The sequence below is a fragment of the Homalodisca vitripennis genome, chromosome 4 (assembly GCF_021130785.1).
Source record: "Homalodisca vitripennis isolate AUS2020 chromosome 4, UT_GWSS_2.1, whole genome shotgun sequence".
NCBI lineage: Eukaryota > Metazoa > Arthropoda > Insecta > Hemiptera > Cicadellidae > Homalodisca > Homalodisca vitripennis.
The window spans coordinates 45,553,602-45,578,671 of NC_060210.1; the positions used below are offsets into that span (position 1 = coordinate 45,553,602).

The 25,070-nt window shown below is 33.7% G+C and overlaps 1 protein-coding gene across 4 annotated transcripts in view; it reads right to left on the bottom strand.

The window, feature by feature from the left end:
• LOC124359266 (E3 ubiquitin-protein ligase RNF13-like) overlaps window positions 1-25,070 on the bottom strand; it is a 59,395-nt gene that overhangs the window by 9,315 nt on the left and 25,010 nt on the right. For all 4 annotated transcript variants that reach the window (XM_046811879.1, XM_046811877.1, XM_046811881.1 and 1 more), the window contains exons 7-10: window positions 20,320-20,494; window positions 11,848-12,050; window positions 8,525-8,630; window positions 5,193-5,304 (exon numbers count right to left, since the gene is read on the bottom strand). In XM_046811879.1, the coding sequence (XP_046667835.1) occupies window positions 5,201-5,304; window positions 8,525-8,630; window positions 11,848-12,050; window positions 20,320-20,494 (588 nt within the window). In that variant the 3' untranslated portion in view covers window positions 5,193-5,200. The remainder of the gene's footprint in view (window positions 1-5,192; window positions 5,305-8,524; window positions 8,631-11,847; window positions 12,051-20,319; window positions 20,495-25,070) is intronic.

Consider the following 25,070-nt stretch of genomic DNA (forward strand, 5'->3'; position numbering starts at 1 on the left):
CTTTGAAACTTTCTCAACCTTTTTGAGAGGAAAACAAATTGAGTCTACCCCCGACTGATGGCAGCCGACATTTTTTGCTCTGAAAGCCAAACTTTTGATTTTTTTTTTCTGCCTACACCTGTTAGTGATACTGGAAGTTGGTTTCATGGTAATAATAAGGCAATGTAAACTTTATGCTTTTATTTATTTGTAATACTATGAATTGAAAATAGTTTTTTTTACAACTTGTACTTTTGCACACACCACAGTAAAGTTGCCCCTTATGTTTTTTCTGAATATTATTTTGCTGTGACTTGAGGTGTCCCAAGTCAGGGAAACTTATTAGGTCGGCCCATGTTTCCCACCTAAAGAAATATTTTTGGGCCTATCTAAGGACCAAAGCACCGCTGCCGGGACGTTTATAGGGATGGTTTAGGGGCATAGTGATGTTAGTTTAGTTTTTTTTCCCTCCTCCTTCTTCTTCTTCTTCTCTTCCTTACACCACATTAACACTCTGATACTTTTACTCCTCTTCTTTTACAGTACATATACACGGGGGGATCAGGATTAGCATTGGCTTGTTTAGAGAATTTTTTTTGCTTCGGCAATTTTTCTAGGCTGTACATTGGGAGCGAATTTTTATGTTTATTTATTTTTAACATTCCCTAATGCAGTCGCGCAGCCTGCTATCCTTGGTTTCGGCCAACCCATTACATTTTACAACACAAGCTTACATTTTCTTTCCCTTTTCCTTTTCTTTGTCTTTCTCTTGCTTAGTAGGGTCAGTCTTTTGGCAGTAGGTGGAATTCTTTGTTATTTCAGCTAAGTTAGCAGCGATGGATAGGTTTAGTTTTTATTGTTGAAAATATTGTTGAAGATTGTAGTTTGTCTATATATTTTTTGTAGTTAGTTGTTGTTGTTATCTCTTTGTGTCTTTAAGACTTTATAATTTTGTCTCTGAAGCTGCTAAATGTTCCAGCAGCTATCTTGTTTATTTGCGGTTTAGTGTTTATATTGGAAGTTTTTTTTTTTACTGTTTGTTACTGTTATCCTTTGAAGGCTTTTTTTATTGTTATTGTTTTAGAGGTTTATTGATTGTTAACCTAATTTTGTTGGGTTTTTGGCCCAGTTAGTTTTTTTTGGGTCTCTTTTCCGTAGGTTTCAGGGTTTTTTTTTTTTGCCTTTCCTGGCCAACACTTAGAAAATAGTTGTTTTTTTGTTTTTTAAAGTTCCTAATTAAACCACTTTACCACGACCAAATGATTTCCTTACTCCGTTAAGCTCTTCCCGTAGCTCTACAGTTTTTCTTTCACGCCTTTTAAGAGCCTGAATTTATTTGCTCCAAGTCTCTAAATTTAAAAAAACTAGTATGGGAAAAATAAAACTTTATTTTGTCTTTTCCCACTGGCCACCAATTTTTTTTTCTCAGCCGTCCCGTTAGGGAGGAGAGTACTGGCCCACTTTTGCTAAATTTTGCCAGTACCAGGTTTTTACCTAATTAGCCTTTACAACACGATACTTGGGTCTGTTGATATTATGATGGGTGTAATTTTCTCATATTTTTAATTTTCGCTTTGGAATGGTCTCTTCATCCCTTCTGTTCCTTCCCATCTTTGAAGAAAAAAAAATACAGACCTTATGTCTGGAGTAATACTCTCCCGGTGGTCCAAGGAGTTCCGCCAGCCGTTCGGGGTTTCCATTCGGGTGCTTAAGTGGCCCTTGGGTTCCGGGGGTGGAGATACCCGGATGGTGGAGACTTTAGGAAGTGCTTTGGCTAATAAGCTTTGGCTAATAAGTGTACACTTATTTAATTTCCTTCCCAACCTTACTGGAAACACCCTCTTGTAGCCTTTTGACCACCAAGCGTATTTAGTGATGTAGAAACAAACGAAAAAACCATCCTTGTGTCAACACTTCAGACCTTTATTTATTGGTAGCTACCACAGAAAGTAGTTAATTTTGTTCAAGTTTTTTTTTACTACTACTAGGCTTTTCCTCAAGCCTCTTTAAACTAAAAAGATTTAATCTTGAGTAGTGTGGTCAGTCGGAATGGATTATAGCCGTTACGCTTTTGGAGCGCCTCGCGAACGTGCAGGATATCCATACTAGAGCTATTTCTAGCTGTTTGCTAACGACAGCAGTACCAGTTGTAGTCTCTAATCTTTCCGTCCTTGTCTTCCTACCTTATCCTTTTGAGTTTTTTTCTTTTCTCTCCGGGGTAGAGGGGGAGGATGTGGCGTTTGCCACTTTATTTTGTTGGTCTTTGGACGGACCGGGAGCTGTTTCCTTACAGCTGGTCGAGCCATCTGTTTTACCAGATGGTTGTTCTCTTTCTAGATGCTTCTGTGGCTTTCTGGCTTTTTGATTGGTTCTAGTATTTTCAGGTTTTCTAGATATCTGGAATTAGGTTTCTTGTCGCTCTTCTCTTCTGACTTCCATAGGGCAAGGACATCTTGGAGTTTTCTGTGGTCGGAGTTACAAAATCAAAGCTGGCTGCCCGCTCCCTCTACGAACCGGCACGGTGTTTTGGTGTTAATATCGTATGCCTACCTTCCAATCAACGTTTCACGACCTCGTTTAATATTTAGGACCAGTCTTTCCAAAATTCAGTTTTCGAGAATCGTCGCAGTTTCATCACCACCTCATATGTGTGACCCTTTCCTTGGTGTTGTAAGGTTGGTTTGCCTTCATAAATGATTACGTTTAGAATGAATCCGTCTGATGTACATAGTTCATACAATTTAACTCCGTATTTGTGAGCCTTGTTTTTTATGTACTGCCGGAATGATAACCTTCCCCGAAACAAAACCATCGCTTCATCGAGGGACAGTGATTTTCCGGGTTTGTAAGTATTGTTAATATTTTGTAAAAGGTGATGTAACACTTGGCTAATTTTGTGCATTCTGCCATCAGTAGGATCTGTTTCAGAATCATAAAAACACAAACATTGTAGAATGGTTTCATATCTATTGCGAGACATTGTATTGCCAAATATGGTATGTCCGTATAATGGGTCATTTGACCAATAGTGTTTCAGTGTGGGAAAGCCTAAATTGCCCATAAGCATGGTTAGGCCTAAGAACTTTTTTAGTTCATCTTTGGTAACATTGACCCATTTGTTAAGAAGTGAATATTTAGGAAGAGGGTTTCCTCGGTAGACTACAGCTTGTTTGTTCGTCCAATGGACAATTTTATCTAGAAGACAATCGTCAAAAATGCTGCTAAAAACTTCTACTGGATCATTAGTTTGTAGGTTGATTTGCTCCCTACCTGTAAATTCAAACACGTGTGGATGATTGTTTGTATCTTTCCAGATACCTTGCACATTATCGTAACGGTCATGAACAGCGTTGACAACAAACTGTACATTAGGATCGAGATTTATTACGTTACCTTCATTATTATTATATCCATCAACTAGTTCCATGTGAACATCTTCTTGCACATAAGGCAATTCTACTTCACCTTCAACATCATCACCATTTTCGTTTATCTCAACCGAACTTGATTCAGTATCAGAACAATCAGAGGGAATATAATCACTCTCACCTCCTGAAGAAAATAAACTAGATTCACTGTCACTCAGAAAACGATCGATTTCACTGTTTGTGCTAATAAACGATCTATCTCTGTTACGCTTCATTGTCAAGATAAACAAATAAACAACTCACAAACACAGTTTGGCGACTACAAACATTGAGGTTAGGCCTGTTTGGTGTTTTTAATGTAAAACATATGGTAGTTTAGTCAGCTGTTGTATGACATCACTAATTGTCAGATCCACAGACCAAGTGCATCACATATGCGGCAGACATCCCTGTAGACTGTTACGAAATGATCAAGGCTTTAAAACAGACTGCTACTTTTTGTCAACTATTGCATTATAGGAGAACAGCGCCGCAAATGTGCGGCGGCAGTCTATTTTAATGAGACCAAGCGCCGCAAATGTGCGGCGGCAGTCTATCGGTGGAATCCAGCCGCCGCACAATTGCGGCGCCTAGTCTATATTTATGGAAGATTTTTAACATTGTGGTAGTGAATGTGTTAAAGCCAATGAAGTCTAACGAGGATGTCATTATAGTCCACACAGTCAAAGAACTTGCTCAAATCACAGAGGGTGGCCCAAGCAAGGGCCTGATTTTCAAATGTTGAGAGAATTAAACAAACAATCTATCCATAGCACCTGGTAGATTTCTCTTTTATAAACCCAAATTATGATACAGTGAAAATTTCATTTCTTTCAAGAAATTGGGAGATTCTTAAACTTTTATCAGAGAATGCAATGAAAGAATCCTTTGCTTTAAATCTAATGGTTTTCTCCTTAATGAGTGCAAAACTCAAAACGTACTTTTACAGATTGCATTACAATAATTATCTCGACAATGACTTGTCGAATTCTGTAAAATTTTAGGAATATATATTGATCACCATATAGGGACCACATAATGGTTACATTTAAACAAAATTATCCAGAGTTGTTTATTTACTATAGTGTCTCACTTTCTGTCACCCTGAAAAATATGTCCGTACTGCCTATTTCACATGCTTTCAGACTATCATGAGATATGCCTGATCCTATTGGGAAACTATAGTAAAATATACAGTGTTTTATTGTTGCAAAAAAGCTTATAAGAGGAATTGTAAAGGCTGGTATACTAGACTGGATCTATGGATCATTTGTAAACCTCTGTTTATGAAGATGGAAATTCAAACTGTAAGCAAGTCTTATTGCAAGAGTGTTACCAGTATGCCAAGGCTACTAATCTGTTAATTTTGCTAATTCAAACAGGAATATGCACAAGAAATAAGAAATTCCACGGTTAGACAAAAAAAACTCTATATTGCAACCACAAAACAGTTGAATCCAGTTTCTTTTTCTCTACCAAATTACTATGAAGGATACATAACTATTTCTTAGAATGTACATGCCATCTATGTTGCGTAAATCTTTATCAAGTACAAATTGCATATCCTTCATTAATAAAGAAAGAACTACAATAACTGATTTTTCTTTGTTTGTTTTCACATGTGTAATTTAGTTTCATTTCAATATCAATGCTATTTAACATTATGAAAGGTTTGAATGATATATTAATCTGAAATTCAATCCAATTATAATTTGCTATTTATGATTTAAGGATTGTTTTTTGTTTTGTTTTATAGTGTACTATTAAGATTTCTTCATATAGCAGCATAAAACAATGAATGTTTACCTGTTGGGCTAGACATTTTCAAATGGGTTTGGAGCTTCAATGTACACAAATGGATTTGAAGACTCAGTTGTTGTCGTAACTGCAGGATTATCTGTGATCAACTGTTCATCTTCTGTAACAGAATGACACATTTCATTTAAATAATTCACAACTTCTTTTCAAAAACTAAAATATACACTAGCACAACTAATTAACTGACATTTAGCATGAACTGTTATTTCCTAAACAATTTTATGCTCACTGAAGGTATCTTGGAAACTATAAGAGATACAGCAAAGATTAAATGAACAAGTAAATATTAACAAGACCAACAAACATATGGGTTAAGTTAATTATTGGTTGCGTCATCACTCGCCGCACTCAAACAACTGTTTTACATACATAAAATATTTAAACTATCACAGCTTTCTTATTAGTACCTATAATGAAACATTTTTACATGAAATCTGCAAGAAATTTCTTCTAGCTTTTAATTATTGAAATGAAAACTTTTCAAAAGTGCAATGACCCATTTTTTAACTGAAAGAACTTAGATTTTTTACTGCTTTTAAACATACAACATATAACTATAAAAATAATTAAGAAAAATAATTAAGATAAAAACAGTAATGGTGAATTTTGGAAAAGCCCAAGTTCAATATTTACTATATTATTTCGGTTCGTCTTCTTATTAAGCATGAAGGCATTTTTTATTTTGGATTTCTATTAATAATTTTGCGTTTGAAAAGCAGTGTCCAGTTTGAAGTGCATGTTTTGCCATGGTGTATCTTCCTTCTTGTTGGTAATTTAAACACTCTCATGTTCATTAACTCTCTACTTTAACAATCTTTTTGTTTGGAAAATGGTCTTAAATCACAATTGTCAAAATTAATTTGATAAATTCTAGATTTTTCTCCTGTATTTAGTTCATTTTTCAAATTTCCAAAATTGTTTACATTATTATTGTAACCACTTTAATTTCAGTTGTGAGTCTGATAATGTTTTCTTTAAAAACAAAAAGCCTCACACAAATATAAATTGTATTGTTTGTTTTTAAATAAATAAACAATATCTTAATTTGGTTTTTGATTAAACATTTTAATGTTTTTTCAATAAACTTAGTATTTCGCATTTTTATTTCAATGTATATTACAAATCGAAACAAGTTGTAAGAATTAAAACAGACTTTTACAACTTTTTACCCAATTTCATTTGTTTCTCACCAGGCCTTTTGAGAGCAAAACAACTAGTAACTTAATCATTTAAAATGACACCTCTTCTAGTTTTGTTTATTAATTTGTCAATTCAAGTTAATAAGATTATTTTAGAATGATATGCTAGAATAAAGTTTAATATTTTTATTAAATCTATATAAAATAGCATCTTTGCCATCTTTCAATTAAATCCAATTTGAAGAAGTAAAAAGTTCAATAATTTGTGTTTACTTTTCTCACGGTAAATACAATTCCTTATGTTTGACAACCTTAGTGTCTGTACTGTATGAACGTCTCATAACAAATTAAAAAAAAAAAAAAAAAAAAAAAAACAGTAGCAGTCGTGGGACTGCCGATAGAAGTGAAAACGGAACTATTAAGTTGAGAGTAATTAAAAATACGTTATAGTAGCAGTACATCTGTAATTGTAAATATGATGCGTTTTTAATTTTCTAATTTTAAAATCCACGAAAAAATATTATCAAATAACTAGAAATATATTTTACCACGCTAGTAAGATAAATCTTATACCGTAATAATACTCATTTCATGATGAAGAGGTTAAATATTAAAAACATAATTAAAATGAATAATGCTAAATTTTAAATACAAATATTCGTACAAATATTAAAAATGTTTAAAAATATATTCGTTGTTTTCATTATTCATTTATCTGTATAAAAATATGTTGTAATTGCTCAATATTAATAGTTAGTTAAACATAGAATACAAGTGAGTAAACACCGAGTGAACAACAGTGAGTTGAACACCGTTGTAAATAATACAGTTATTGCTACGGATAAAGTATATAATTGCAATAACAATTAAACCCACAATATTTTTAAAACTAATAAATTAGTTAAATTAACTTGGTTCTTTCGTAAAGGTATTTTTATTGCACAATAAACTAATTTATTGAGTTAATACGGTATCAGTGAGCCAATGCGCCAACTACAGTTCCGGCAGAAACGTTCACTCATCACTTCATACGCTACTACAGGCTAAACTAAACTTCCAATAAAAAAATGATAAATTACAAAAAAAATATTCATCTATTTTCACACAACTTTCTCGCTGACAATTTTTGTCTGACCAAAAAATAAAAATAATCCTCGCTTACTACTTTTTTCTTGTCATTGTAAACGCTATGTAAAATGTAAACAATAATCAAAATTGTTTCGAAATTCTTTTAATATTTAAAAATGTAACCAATAGATTGCCAATATTAAGAGCTTTAATTTGACGCATCTTACAGAATTGTACGACATTGGCTTCACTTTTAAATCGCGAGAGGAAGCCGTAAAGGTCACTGATTTTCGCAGTCTGTTTTCATACTCCGCCGGGACAGTTTTAACACAGCGAGACTGACTTTTTCATGCAGGTTAGTAGTCCGCGGCCAAGTCTACGGTTAAAAAACACAGCGAGACTGACTTTTTCATGCAGGTTAGTATCATTAGCATGTCGGTGACGCGAACCGAGGATTTTACCCTCTACCAAAACGCTCAACTAACCTAAAGAAGTTTTCACTTCAAAAAAAAAATGTGAATCTATGAAACCATATTTAAAGCATAAAAAACGTGACAAACAATTTCATAACCTTATACAGTGCAAATTGACTCTTGGCTCATTGACTAAAACAGATTTAGATTAAATTAACTGATTTGTTAGAAAAAGTGCAATAGCAATATGCCTCAGTTACACCAGTTTGCCTTCCAATAGATGGCTCTGGGGAAAAACTTTATCTTGTGCTGATATTTATACAATATCCTCTTGAACTAGGACTTTTACCACCATCTTATTTATTAGATTTTTGTAGAAAATTAATTTCTGAACAAAACATAAATTTTGAAATAATAGACTTACACACCACTTAGCTTTTAATAACCTAATATATATATATAATTTCAATAAACATTGAATCACAAAAAGTACTTGCTCCGCCGGGAGCAATATATAATGTTCTATATATTATACTATAGAACATTCTCATTCATAAGCACTACATTTAGCAGTTCAACTTATTTCAATGTTATATTTAATACTATCACACATGTATAAATCTGTTAAATAATATTTAATAATGTAGTGAATTCTCAAAAATATCTTGATACCCAGTTCTGGAGTTAAATAATACATTACCTGCTTGCTGTATGGACGGAGCTGAGTTAGAAGGACCAGCAGAAGCCCCTTCAACATCTGAGGCTGAATGTCTCCTGATCCCACCGGGGCGCCTCAGTGCAGCGCTCTGTTACACAATGTTTTTTTTTTATTAATTTTTTTCTTTAAATAAAAATAATAATTTTCAAATATTTTTTTTTACTTTATCTTGACAGTCCTACAATCATATTTTCTTACATTGGTTTCAATTTATTTATCATCTTCAGTAACACATATTTACGAAGACTAATATTGGTCACATTTTTTAAGGTCATGAATGAGACTATTGATAAAAAATGCATTTGTCACATAATTTTGTCATACAATGTACATAGAAAATGTTTATAACACCTTTGCCGCAAAATGTAATTTTCTATGTAAATCTCTATTGTCAATGAACTTGATCTCAATAACCCTTTAGTATAGTCCTTATCTTGATCCTAGATAATGGATACCGATAAGAGCAATCACTAAAAATAAAACCGAGAAAAGGAAGATTAACTGATGGGAAGTACTATTTTAACATTGTGTTTACTTTTTGTACAAATAAAATAATACATGTATATACAAAATAAATACATGTGTGTATTTATATTAAATTTCTTTTAAATTTTAAACTTTTATTATTTGATTGAAAAATATATTTCAAAATTAAATTATATTGTGAAACAATCTCGATAAAAGGTTGATTTTTATCATCCTAAACATCATGTTAACAAACTGTTATCATTATCAATCCATATTATTTTAAAATATAAATCGAATATTGTATACAGGGAGGTCCAATAAGAACTGACAAAATTTTAACATCAATGGATGTTCACAAAATTTAAACTAGATGATAATACTTATATATGATCTTATAGAAAAATAAAAGGATTTTAGTGAGAATAATATCGATATGGCCACTGATTATTGCTCTGCAAGCGTGAACTCACAATTTAGCAAATCAGACGGACACCTTTCCTGAATGAAGATGATGATTTCTTAAAAAAGTTATTTTTTCAGACAAACCAACTTTTTACATTAATGGTCATGTCAATTGTCAAATTTGGAGGCAGAACTACCACATGAGTTTGTCGAGCATGAATGTGACACTCCTAAAGTCAATGTTTGGTGTGCTTTAATGCACAACATATGTTTGGATCCATTTTTCTTTGCAGAGAATTCTGTAACCGGTATCATTTATTGTGGAACTTATCATTTACATGCTGGGACTTATTGCATTTTCCCAAATAGATGAAATCGAAACTACAGAGGGTCCAATTTACTTCCGGCAGAATGGTGCTCCACCACATTTTCATCACTATGTTCAGCATGTTCTGGATGACAAGAGATTATTGGATTGGGAGGGGAGGACCGAAAAAATGGCCACCAAAGGGCCCAAACTTAACTCCAATGGATTTTTGTGTTCTTATGTCAAGATCATTGCATATTCAGAGAAGATTAGAAAGCTGATTTACATACAAGAGTGGAAAATGGATGCTACTGTAAGCATTATTCAAGAAATACTGCACACAGAAAATGATGTTTGGCAGGTGATTTAACTTCGATTAGATATATACAGAGCCATAAACATGACCACATCGAGATTTATTGAATACCACTAAAAACTCGTTAAGTTTTTCTAACTGTATATTTTATTAATGATAACGTATAGTTAAGACTTAGTGAGTAAAACTTTGTGTTAAAATTGTTACTTCCATCCAGACCTTCCTGTATATAAAATATTATGATACAAGAATTATTATAATGCATTTTCAAGATAATTTTTTAAATTATAAAAATAAACACCTTTGTTAATTAAATTATTAGGTAAGTTTTAATTAGTACTAATTAATTTAATTTTTAATTACTTAGATCTTCATTAATGTTTCAGTATTATTAATTAAATTTTTGCCTGCTCCACTTATTTATTGGAGTATTAAATACTAACTATGTCTACTTCTATTTATAAGTTAAATAATGTATCAGAAACAAAATGGCACTAAAAATATGTATGTGTACTAGGGAAATTTACCGCTGAAAAATGGTGTTCTGTAAATCATACATATTCTACATCCACGATTAACACAGTCGTCAACTACTGTGCAGTAAAAGCTAGACATGATAATAGATAAATGGACTGATTATTGAGTTAGTAGGTTGTAAAGATAAGGAGGCAAGAGTTAGTTTTTATGCTCAAAGACTCTCCAGTTGCCTACAATTTTCTTTAAAGTCTCTCCACAGTAATTTCTGCCAGTTCAGAAAAAAACCACTGTATTAATGATGACTATGTTAAAAAGTAAAATAAAATGTTCACATTTTTCCTTCTGATATAATTTATTTTCATAAATAAAGTTTCCTATACTCCATTAGAGAACAGTTCTTACTTTTAAAAAATTGCCCTATTTACTAGTTATAATGCAAACACTATCAGCTAAATATGTATTGCCACTAAAATATATGAAATTTTATAGCCTCCTCAACAATCAGAAAATTTGTCGTACTTCGTACTCAACTCAGGAATCCTTTCGGACTAAAGAAACTATTGGAAATATTTTAACAATGTTAAACAGCCCCTTAGATAAGTCTAACATGAGATAAAAATTTGTTTGAGTGGGTAAAAAAACAACATACCTTTTAATACATTATTTTTAAAGGGTTTATGTTTCCAGGTTTGGTTGCAACCGGTTTTATATCAAATTTTCAATATTATATTTATTTTTCAAAAGACTGCCTAAAATTCTTCTAAAATAATATTTTAAATTGCCAGAGATTCTTCACATGCACTTCAGAATAATCGCCCACAATTCCGTTACAGTTACAGTTACATGCTTACATTTTTTAATGAACAGGACAATTAATTTAATACACCACAGCGTAATCAAACTGAAAACTAATTTAAATAACAGAAACAATTGTATACTGTAATACTACTACAAAAATGCAATATAAACTAGCAACAGACTTGTGTTCAAGTTTTGACAGGAAAGACAAGTTACTTCAGCATTCCCAGTATTGCTCATAGGCTCTCCATCTCTCTCACACTAGAGAAAGATATTCATCCCAAGGTGTTCTTGGATTATACAATGTGTCAAACTAATGAATGCTGGATTATTGAGAATCTACGAAAGCTTCATTGTATTTCACAATTTTTATTGAAAGGTAATGGGATTTCAGACATTTACTATTTAAAAACTAGTTTAATTATTGTTGAAATTAATGCAAATTAAAAAAAATGTCTTATAAAGTTAGGAGGGGGCTATCGGTTTGATATTGATGTTATTTACACTAAATTTATTCTTAATCAAATGAGTTCTTACCAAGAAAGAAGAGGCGAAGGTTCCTCCTTCAGTAGCATGTCCAGAAGCCCTGACGAGAGGTGTTCGGTCATCTACCTCACTGTCAGAGTCACTATCAGACAAGCTGGGTCGCACCTCGTCAGCAGCAAATACCTTGCGTTTGCATACTGGACAGACCCGGCGGTTGCGTGTCAACCATGGATCCACACACTTGCAGTGATACGCTGTTAATAAACAACCATTGCTTGTAGCAATATTTGATGCAGTAACTTGTATATGTTTATGTATATATTAAATATTAAGCTATTATTATGTTTTTCCAGTTGAATAGAAAATTCAGCCATCAATTAGAAACAGTAAATTTGCTGTCATTTTAAATTACTATCATAACTTCTTACAAAACAAAAATTACGTAACAATGTGTCAGAGTGCTATCAAATTTCTTTGTCCATTACAAATTTGAAATACAGTAACTATGATTGTTAGATAAGTATTAAAGAAAGGATTCAGGACAGACACAATTAACCTTTTAAGTGCATTAAATATACAGAAATAAAACACATCACAATGGAAGGTAACATATTGTAGAAGGAATTATTTATATCCAAAGTGTGAGTTAGGTAGTAGAGTGGTTATTATTATTTCGTGTTAAAAAATGTCTTTACATTCGTATAGTACACATATGATTAAAAGACAAAATCTCTTCACAGACACAGAAAAAGCCTCTCTTTAGTTTCCCCCCACCCACTCGGATATCCCATGGAAACAGCATCTACAGGCTTATCTTTCCACCACAAAAGCAACACAATAGGTAGGGTGGCTGAATAGTGTATAGTGTTTTTGTAAGATCCTATATGCTTGTATAACATTCTGGATTTAGTTTTATTTAGATTAAATTAATTTAATATCAGCAAAAATGATTACTTTGGATGTACCTGAAGGATGTTCTGCAAGATGTTTAAAATTTGTTATAAGCAATAATCTTTTTAATACCAGTATCATATAATAAAATATTTCTATTAAATATATTCACTATACTAGGATCATTCAAAGAGTAACAAGACAATTTTCTGTACCTCAGAAACTGCTATTGGAGAGTATATGGTTAACATAATACAGTAGAGTCCCGTTAATCCGACCTAATTGGGACCGAGCCCTATTCGGAATATGTGATTGTTCGGATTAGCCAGAATTACTGAAAAATACGGTTTTAAACTTGAGAATGGGTCTATTTTGTTATAGAATTATCAAAATTTTTTATTAAAACATGTTTTCTGATTGTTGCATTGTATTTCTTGGCAAATAAACGTGTTTGCGAATACTAAGCACATTTACCGTATTTAGTGTGAGAGTTCTATTGTTAAGCAATGTGAGCGTACTGGATATTGTACGGATCCACGCGTTCAATAGTTGTACGAAACTACGCGTCATCCAATAGACTCTCTTTAATGCGACAGAAGACAATAACTGAATTTATGTCTTTTAACAATTAATATTGTACTCAATAATAATATCAGTACTGTACGTCCAATTTTTGTTTGATTTCACTTCTTAATACAGTAATTTAACTCATACTTAACCTATAAGTTTCAATTTGGTACTGTATTTAACTTCATTATTTATGTACTGTACCGTACACAATTTGTCTTAATAAAATACTGTATGTCTATTTAATTAAAGTTTTTTTGTTTATGTACGAAATGATGCACCCATTTTCATTTGTTATGTAACTAGTTCCTATAACTGTTCATTATCGTTATAAATAATTCCTCCTGGACCTGTTCGGATTAACCGACGTTCGGATTACACGTGTTCGGATTAGCGGGACTCCACTGTAAATATAAAAATGTATTCAGTTAACATTGGTGAGTCTGTTTGAACATTGCACCACAGAAGAACACTCAGTGATTACATTTTGAGTTTCAGACGGTATGAAATCACTGTAGAATGTTAACCCTTCCCACGCGGAATTTATCTTTCAATTTTGACTCATAACGCGTAATTAACTTTAAATTGTTTTTTTTTACATTTTACCTACTCTAATTTTTTTTAGTTAGTGGTGGCTATTAGGAATAAAAAATAATACAGTATCACAAAATAATCAGACCCCTATATTTTTTAACCCTTTGCATGCCAGCCCATTTTCCAAAAGTACTACCCAGAAACGCCAAGGGCATTTTCAGCAGTTTTGCAAGCTTTCACTAAATGTATCATAACTTTTTTATTTTTTAACAGATATAGATGATTTGTTTACCATTATTTTGCTTATGAAATGCCCTTGTTCTGTTGGTAAATTTTAGTTGCATAAATGTAATTTAAACTTATAAAAAAGTTAAAAATTAAGAAAAAAAATTTTAAAATTTCCAAAAAACATTTTTTTAGCACAAATAAGTGGTTTAAAAAAATTTATGCTGATTTCCTGTTATATCCTAGTAAAGTATATCTAACCCTTAACTTAATTACAAAATTTCAAAAGCCTACCTTATATAGAAGTCCAGTTATGATTTTTTTCACTAAATGTGCCACGGGCACAGTTTTTGTAATTTGCATGGACGTTGTATGTAATGTTACACTATATTCACAAATCAATATTTGACACTATACAAATCGGTACTTTGGGATTATACCAACCACACCAGTATGAAGAACACAAATATATAAATTTATAGATATATTATAAACAAACATTGTAGAACGAAAAAATAACTTTTTATTTACAAAATTACAAACTTACAAAGATTATCAATTGTTAATGAGGTCAGATTCGCTTAAACTTTTTTCAATGAACTTAGAACGTTATAAAACAATGTATTTGAGTAACAGAACTAACATTCCATCAATCAACAAGCATTTCCAGGTATTGTGATCGGTATTGTGGTGGCTGTTATCTTATCTTTCTCGAGAATCCCGATTACGGCAGGCCGCGCGGCATCACATGATTATTTAAGTTTTTTGCACGGTACATAATTGCCTTTCCATTACAATTCAATTTATATTTCTGATCAGCCCCTCTAGAATTATATTTACTGATAGATACTATCTCGAGGGATGTTTTTCTTTCGTTGACATCAGCGCGAGCTTCGGAAGCACCTTCGGCCGGAGGCACTCGCATTTTGGGTGGTGGAGTTTGATCAAGAATAATAACAAGTTTTGTGTTTTTTTTCAATAAAGAGTTTAGTTTTTGTTTGGTAATGTTTGTTTTTGTTGAATTTTTGTGTTTGGAGAAATGTAGGGGTAAAATACGAAAGTACAACAAAGCGAACGGGCGGCGAGACTCTGCAATCACGTTATCTACTACACCGCTCGACTTTGACCTCTGTCTGAGGATGGGGAGGGGTTTGCGGTAAGACAATTCCTGTTTTATACTGACGAAATATTGTTATACGCTAATCTAGTAATCAGTAGAAGCTAAATGTCAACTGTCTGAGGATGGGGAGGGGTTTGCGATAAGACAATTCCTGTTTTATATCGACGAAATATTGTTCTACGCTAATCTATTAATCAGTTGAAGCTAAATGTCAAATAACGATTCATGTCTGGGTGTGGTCTGTATAATCCCAAAGTACCAATGAATCTAATAAAAGGGGCATAGTAAAAATGCCCTAACAACAAAAGTAATGAGAAAATTACAAACGTAAACAACGCATAGCAACACGAACGTAACCTCAATCTCGACCAAACAATTCAACAGCTGCGAAGCTCAAATACGACCAAACAAACAGTCCATAAAGGAATTAACTACTTTGTGGTTGCAAAGCAACTAATCGACTATCGATTAGTCAAAATTTCGCGGCAATAAGATGAACTATAAGAAAATTACAGGCGAAAAACGTGACGTACCTATATTACGGCCGTTGGCGATTTTCAGTTGAGTAGCCGACGGCCGTAATACCTGTACATTGGCATGCAAAGGGTTAACAAATTTTCAAATTTTACAAAAAATCGTCAGGATTCGCCATTGTATAGAACAATATAGGCCTATAACGACACAACAAATAAAGTAATAACAAAATAAAAAGATAATATAATGCTAAATACAACAGGAACACGAACAGTAAATAAGGCAATATGGCAAAACAGCGTTAAACACTAAAATATGCTGTGCCGGGATATATCCGTTTACCGCGTAATGGTTCGCCGCAGACTGAGGCTAAATCACGCCATGAGGGACAAAGCCACGCCCTCCCACCACTGCGACGCGCCAATGAGTTTCAAACTGTAACATCTGCTTTTCGGAACAAGTATTCAACACTCCCTTGAACTCTAGCGGATTCCACGGGAACTACAATTTATTAAATAACACAAAATAGACCTTGAAGGATATATCCGTTTACTGCGTTTCGGTCAAAATTAGGCCTCACGGATATATCCGTTTGCCGCGTGGCAAGGGTTAAATGTAATGTGTATGGGAATAATTAATTAAACAATTCAGACATTTAAAAATGGGCTAAACTGTTTAAAATGGCTGAGTAAGTATCTGTGATGAGAAATATAATGGGAAACCAGTTGAAGTTGCAACTTCTTACATCTAATCTCACCTAAATATTAGTTTAAGACAACAAATGCTAATTATTTTATGTATTGTAAAATATTATGTTACTAGAAAACTGATGACTCTTGGAGCAATTAGAAAAACTTATAACTGTTAATAATACATATCATTTCCAATTGATTTATTTTTCGTGCGAGGCCTTTCAATACCGAAGATTTCCTCATCAGGCGATTCCTCATTAGATTTTGAATTGATTTTCTGTGTCCTGATTCGATACAGTGCTTGGCTACAGCAGATTTTTCAACTCTTCCATATTTTGTGTGTGATAAATGCTCTTTAAATCGTGTTTTTATTGTTCTTTTTGTTTGTCCAATATAAATTTTGTCACAGTGCAGGACACAGGAGAATGAGGACAGACTTTCCATATTTATACCAGAGCAATAGACGAATCCACCATGTCCCACAATGCAGGACACGGGAGAATGAGGACAGACTTTTCACATTTATACCAGAGCAATAGACGAATCCACCATGTCCCACAATGCAGGACACGGGAGAATGAGGACAGACTTTTCACATTTATACCAGAGCAATAGACGAATCCACCATGTCCCACAATGCAGGACACAGGAGAATGAGGACAGACTTTTCACATTTATACCAGAGCAATAGACGAATCCACCATGTCCCACAATGCAGGACACAGGAGAATGAGGACAGACTTCACATTTATACCAGAGCAATAGACGAATCCACCATGTCCCACAATGCAGGACACGGGAGAATGAGGACTGACTTTTCACATTTATACCAGAGCAATAGACGAATCCACCATGTCCTGCAATACTGGACACGGGAGAATGAGGACAGACTTTTCACATTTATACCAGAGCAATAGACGAATCCACCATGTCCCACAATGCAGGACACGGGAGAATGAGGACAGACTTTCCAATTTACACCAGAGCTATAGACAAATCGACCATGTCCTGCAATACTGGACACGGGAGTGTTAAGAATTAAGACACAAAGTAACCAGACTTAAAGTCAATCATCAATTAACACGTCATCACACGCACCCACGGCAAATTGCCGCGCTTGTATAAAATATGTTGTATTCTCCTTGTTTGTGAACGTCGGAGGGTGGTGGCTCGAATTATCCCCTTCTATCCCCACCAGGGCACTGACCAGTTTTTGTCAGTCGCGCGCATCGCTTGGGTGTGGTTACATGTTTGTTTGTCTGTGTGTGCAACTTGCTAATGGGCGTGTTATCGCGTAGTGTAATTTTTTGTCAACTGTGAGCAGTTTGCTAATGGGCGTGTTTTAGTGTTTAATTATTACATGTTGTGTGTGTTATTCATACTTAGACAATGGCTTTGTATGAAAGAGATCAAGATAGAGTTCGGGAAATGCTTGATCTACCTTATAGTGAACTTGGAGAACCGGAATCGGATTATAGCGATGTCAATGATGTGGACTTGGGAAGCAACGCTGAAAATAATACCGATTCAGAGGAATGTTTTGGGGTGCAGGCACCTATTCCGATGGATGTAGATCAAGAACTCAACAATGATGAGCCCATTGCTGGTCCCAGCCACCAAGTTGAAGCTATGGACCTATCTCAACACCATAATTTAGATCCGACCTGGAAGAATCAGAAGACAAAACATCGTAACACAGCTTCCCGGGCCAAAAAGAGTAGCTAGAAATACACTTAGTGAAACGGAATGTTGGAGTTTATTTTTTTCTGAAACTATCATTGAGAGTTTGGTCGTTTATACAAACATAAAAATAAGAAGAGTCCAGGAAAGGTATGCTCGAGTACGAGACGCAAGAGAAACTGACGTATGTGAAATGAAGGCGCTTTTAGGATTGCTTTATTTAGCCGGAATTACTATTTCGCCAAAACAAAACACATTGGACCGGTGGAAAAAAGACGGACTTGGAGTGGAAATATTTGGACTAATTATGGGAGTAAACTGTTTCAAATTTTTGATGCAAAATTTTAGATTTGATGACGTGGCTGATGAGGACAGACAGCAAAGGAAACAACAAGACAAATTGTACTGTTTTCAAGATTTTTCTCAGCGATGTCGGGACAGCTACAGCCACAGTGGATTTGTGACGATCGACGAAATGCTACCGAACTTTCGTGGAAAGTGTGGATTTCGCGTTTATATGCCAAAAAAACCAGGCAAATTTGGTATCAAGGTTTGGACAGTTACGGACTCAAACACCTACTACACTTCCCATTTGGAGGTTTACATTAGAAATCAAAGGAGAGACCCCTATCTTGTGAGTACATCTACTAGAGATGTAGTAAATAGAATGGTATCTCACATAGAAAATACTGGGCGGAACATAACTTGTGATAATTTCTTCACATCGTTACCTCTAGCTTGAGATCTCTTAGATAAAAAACTGACGTTGGTTGGCACAATCCGCAAGAACAAAAGGGAAATCCCATTGGAGCTCGTGAAGGAGGTTAGGGGAAACAAAAGGCCAGTAAATAGCACAATGTTTGCTTTTACTTTGAATGAAACGTTGGTTTCATACAAGGCCAGGGAAAATAAGTTGGTGTTATTACTATCTACATTACATGAAGACGATGAAATTGACGAAAGTACTGGTGAAGCATCAAAACCATCAATAATCAGCTTCTACAATAAAAACAAATGTGGGGTTGACGTCAGTGACGGAATGCAAAAGGAGTATTCCATAGTAAGAATCTCAAACAGATGGCCATTCATCATGTTCTTCTCTGAGCTAAATGTTGGTGGAATTAACGCCTTTGTCATTTGGAAGGCAAACAACATGGAACTGAATGAAAACCGTATGTATTCAAGAAAACACTTCTTGGAATCACTTGGTTATCAGCTGGTTTTCGAACATGCCCAGAGAAGAGCTGCTGCAAACTACCCGATTGCGAAACCTATCAAGGACCGATTGACTCAAATATTTCACTTTCCACAAGAAAGGAGAGAACCACAAGCAGCACCCGCTCAACAAGGACATTACAGGGCTTGTGGAATTTGTCCTAGACGCAAAAACCGCAAAACCACTGTCGTCTGCAACAGATGCAACACTTCGATCTGCAAAGAGCACACGCAGCCATTATGCACAACATGCGCAGAGGGTAACCAACCACCTGAAGGTGTAGAGGATCCTGAAGACTAACTATTCAACCTCCAAACAAGGAGCACAAACTGGAAGATGAAGTTAGACAATACTGTGGATACTCTCGTATAAGGTGACACAAATTTTATAACTAGATCTTTAGTTTTTTTTCCTTTTCATAGACTTAAGTTTTGGACTTTAAATATTAATTACTTACTTTAATTATACTTGTTCTTATATTATATATCATGTAAAAAGTTAGCGCAAATAGGAAAACATTATGTTTCAATTTTACATTTTCTTTATAAACACTTTACTCTACATAATTACCTATTTGGTAACGTTTTCTTAATTTGATAAAACTTATTTAATATTGTAGCATATATTTTGTGTTATTGTAAATGTATTGCTATTTACCGAGTGCAATTAAACAAGTGTTGTAAAAATATGTTGTTGGATTATTTTCAACCTTAAACAATATAGTGCGGCAATTTGCTAACAGCACGTGTTCTGGCGCTACACTGAAAACCAATGACTGCAGCAATATGATAACATGGCGTGCTCTCATGAAATAAAATGTATGCAATATAATTTTTTAAACATATTTTGGATTATATATTAAGTTTTTAAGTTTACAATCTTATCTGTTTAGTAACAAACATTACAAATATTAATAAACAATCACTTTCAATTTATATACATGACTAAAGGTTAAGGAATCTAAGGTTTTAACTACCGTGAGCAAATAGCCGTCATGGCGTGTTCTCACGGTAGAAAAGCGGTGCGTGTGACGACGTGTTAAAAGAACAATGTTTAATTGAAAATGAATATTTATTGAATAAATCTTGAAAATAAGCAAAATAGTTATTACATTGTATACTAACCATGTGAACAGGGCAGTATTCTCAGTTTTTCTTCTTCCACAAAGTCGTCTAGACATATTGCACATGTCTCATATGGGTCACCCTTTCGGAATTTGGCTATAGGTATCTTTCGAAGTGATGATGACGGTAGTCGATGCCTTCGAGCTCTTCTGTGGTCTTTGATGCACTTCACAATCTATAAACAAACCAATCTTTCATAATACTGCTTTTACAAAGCACAGTTAGAAAATAAACAATTGACTTTTATTCTTCATTAAATACTGGTTACGAGTAAAAGAAACACATCAATTTACTGGTATATATTTCCTGATGTATAACTAAACTCTTAAATAATTACTTAATTCCAATGATTACATGTAAATTAATTAGATTAAATAAGGTTTAGCATATGATTAGTAACACCATTTATAATTTATCTCATTCTGTACAAAAAGCTATATTTTTTCAGTAGCAAGAGGAAATAATTTGTATATAAATATCTAGAACTAGATAGATATTTAGTGCCCAGAATTTTTAGATACCATATTTTGACCAAAGAATATGTCATTCTTCTATTTATTCCAAGGCGCTTAAAACACACTGGATCCCAAAGTTAACAACGATTTTCAGGGTACCCTTAATCGATTACTTATCTGCTAAGACAAAATGCTTCATTTATTTATGTATTGTGTGTATATAACGCTTCAAGAAATAATAATGTATGTAATAATAAGCTTTTTAAACAAACTAATAGTTTTCCTGTTACAGAATATACAACAAATGATTTGGTAGCAGTGACAGCAGAAACTACCATCCATCAAGAGAGAGAGACAGTCTTCACCTCAATCTACTTCTCAAATCCACCACTGTAGGAAGTGAAAAGACTGTTGGACTATTGCTGATGGAAAAGGGTGGCACAAGTCTTGGTATGTGACAGAAACACCCATCATACCTTCTAGGGTAGCTCCAATCCAATATAATCAATAGAGGTGAAGAGCTCCTAGAATTTATTCTTGATCTAGAATGGTTATTGTAGGAGCTTAGCCTACTTTCATTTTAAAGCTTAGACTAGATGTTTTAAATATTATTTTAGTCAAAAGCCTTAGTCACATAAAATTAGTAGGGTGGCATGTTTCACACTTTTGTACCACAGAGTTATGTTTGACTTGAGGCCACTTACATAAGAAGTGGTGCTCTATAGGGTTCTCGAATCAACTGACTGGAGGGATAGAATCCCTAGCACAAGAGCTGCTAAAGTGAATTTCCAATATAAGACCAACTACAATCTTGAAAAGTCGTTTAATATGGTACTTAATGCTAAATACAGGCCTAGAAACAAAATTGTTCTCTTAAAAATAACAAAATTGTTCAGGTAGGCCAAATTAACAGACAAATGGGATTTGCATCAAAGTGCCCAACTTTAATATAAGAGGGACATCAGAATAAACCATACTATTTCTGGCAAAGTCAAATAAGGTACAATTTCATATATGACAACTTGAAGTATAAAGACGAAGATGTAAATTGTAGAAGATATTATTGTAGAAGATTATTTTATACAACACTGCTTGAGAGTTTATATAATTTTTAAAAACATTTAGAAAATTCAGTATCGTGAAACCTTTAATATTTAAACATCTATGTGAAGAGAGCACATTTTCATCTAGATTACACTCATGGCTGGATTTACGAATTTGCCGCTCATGGCCCAAAGCCCCCATTTGGAACCATTCAGAAATGAGGATTTTTTTACTCAATTTAAAACCACCTATAAACATAGACCAAAAAAATCTATTTTGTTTATTTTTTCAAAATGAATCCTAAGTCTAGGTTATGAGTCAAGGTTAAGTAAGGTTAGGTTATTAGGCAACACCAGAAAATTAAGAAATCAAAAACTATTCAATGATAAAATTGTTTACTGCAGAGCTAAAACCATTAATTCATAGTGAAACATTTCAAAAAGTTCAAACTCATGTTTTCAGGTCTTTTTACAGCTACCTTTAATATTAGCAAATGTGTCAATGACATCATTAAGTCAAGCTTACACCTCAAGCCATTTTCTAAGGCTAAAACAGCAAGTTAACTAATATTTTCTGGCCGTAAGTCGATTTAAAATAATTCTTTACTCGTGAAAGAGTAGAAAATGAACGTTCTGCTGCACAGTTGCTGGCTGGTGTACACAAACAATTCTTAAGAGCTACATTTATATTTGGATATAAGTCCTAGAGATCTTTTGAAAAAATATATCTTTTCAACTGTGACAGCAACATTTCCTCTGTACTGGATGTCTTCTTTTCTTTTCACAACAGACCTTTCAAATGAAGACATTCAAGGACAAAAGAAGGAGCTTCAATGTCCGTTGAGTATAATCCATGAAAAGACGTTGAAGCAGATATAATTTCAGTGGCACACAAGTGGCAAAGGTTTGAAAAGAATGAGAATCTGTTTAGAAATTCATTGTAAATAGTGATTCAATTGTTTAACTCAGACAGAAGTTTATCAATTATTAGTTTATAGTTGTCTTTGAGTTTTTCATCCATGATTTAATCTGTGGTCTCTTTTTATTCTTCAGAATCAGAAGAATCACTTTCATCAGAAAACTTAATTCTTCTGCATAATTTCGTCGGCCAATCTACAACACATTCTGCCTGAAGTTCACCATCATCTTGTACCGACCTTAGTTTCTTCTCTCCTTCAGATTTAAAGAAATTAAAGGTTTCTCAACTCACTGACTAAAGTGATAAGCTGTACACAGTTTCAACTGTGTTCACATTCAGTTTTGGGGATTGAACTTTTTCACTTACAACGTTAAACCCGTTTAACGCATCTCTCCAAAAGGTAGCCATAAATGTAGTTTCTTTGTCCAAAGCTGGTTCAAAAGTTCTTTGGCATTACTTTTGATAATCGCACTCGCTGTCAAGGATCGAGACGCACTGTCGTGCATTCTTTATTGCAATGAAATAAAATAAGTTTTACATATTGTATCATATATAGTTATGTTAAAAATTCCTAGTGAATATACTTAACAGAGGAAACAAAAATGCCCAACAGATGTAGGATTAACTAAGAACATACCTTATTGGTAGCTCTACAAGTATACATGGTGTTAGCTTGCATTAGACATGCCAAACACTGAATAAAGGCGTTGCACCAAGGCCTATTTATATTTATACCTATACCTTGCAGACTTTTCACAAGAGGGCTATTAATATCCAATAACAGTTTTTTTAAATTATTAGATCCCAATTACTATATTGAAATTTTACTAGCAACAAGTAGTTGTCCTATTTAACCCATTCACCTACTAATATTTTAGCACACAGTTGGGCCAAGGAATTCCATTATTTTTGCCTATAATTTAGGTGTGCAGATATTTAGCTGTAACTTTCTAGTAAATCCTAGTAAATCATTGTTTAAAAAATTTAGTAGCAGTGTTTTTCTTGAGCTTACCTACCATTTAAAACTCCCTGCATCCCCCCCCCAAAAAAAAAAAAAAAAAAAAAAAAAAAAAAAAAAAAACTGAATTAACCCTTCAACGCGTTATTTTTTTTTCATGGTCATACTCCCTCCTGCGTTGATTTTTCTGGCGGTTTTTTAGAGATTTTGTGTTTTATAAATAATATAAGCAAATTACCCAAGTTTATAATTATTTTATTATACTTCTATGTTGTTAGTGTTTAAAATTAGCCAAATTAAACAAAATTAACCTACTTTAGGTTAATTTCCCTAAAAGCTAGCTAACCTACAAACCATCCCCAACTCATGTTTATAAAACACAACAAATTGTTCCTGTCAAAACGGGATTTCCTTCTTCAAAACAATATAGTTAGCTTGTAAAACTAATAATAATAACTAAACAAAGGAACGTAAAACACACAAAAATATGTCAGTTTGAACATAACCATCACACTAACAATGACTGTAAACAACAACAAACGTAAGCTGACAAACGATCGGCTGCACGGCAATGACGGCGTCTTGAATACAGCTGATTTCTCAGATATTTTTTCTAAAGATCGATTTTTCGAGATATCGACTCAATTAATCGAAAGTTTGAATCTTCTCCTTTCGATTGGTATACATTTTTCATTGAAAACATTCGATAGTCGTCTGTTACAGCTACAAAAATAACCGACTACTCCATGACGTACTCAGTACGGCAAAACGCGATCTCAAGTAAAAGTGTCATGACGTACCTAGTACGGCAAAACGCGTTGAAGGGTTAAGGTACCTACTATGAGATATAACCTATAACATACCGGTAATAACATAAATTTATTTTTAATTAAAATTTTATTTTGCCCACCACCAATATTTTGTTGCCAAAATTAACACCTGAAATGGAATTATTATTGTGTAGCCTACCTTATTTGTCCTTAGAAGTCACACACCAAAAGAGTTTTGTATATTTCATAGTATATTTACACACAATTATATCGTTTTTATATTATATACCCTACCATATTTATATTTATATTCATAAGAATTGATCTGCATTGACAAGGCCTACGAAGTCAGTTGCCGGTCCGATGTCAGGAGTTGGTAATTCCTCTTCTGAATCGAAAATATCGGAGTTTTCAAACTGTTCCCGTGTCACACGATCCCATTCCACATCTGATTGATCACTTCCGGTACTGAATTCTTCACTGCAATTATTAGACTCGTTCATAAAACGATTTATTTCACTGTCACATAACCTATTACCAGCCATGTTTACGGACACTAACAACAACAGGTATCATATGGAGTAAATCCATCTGTTATTCTTTGTT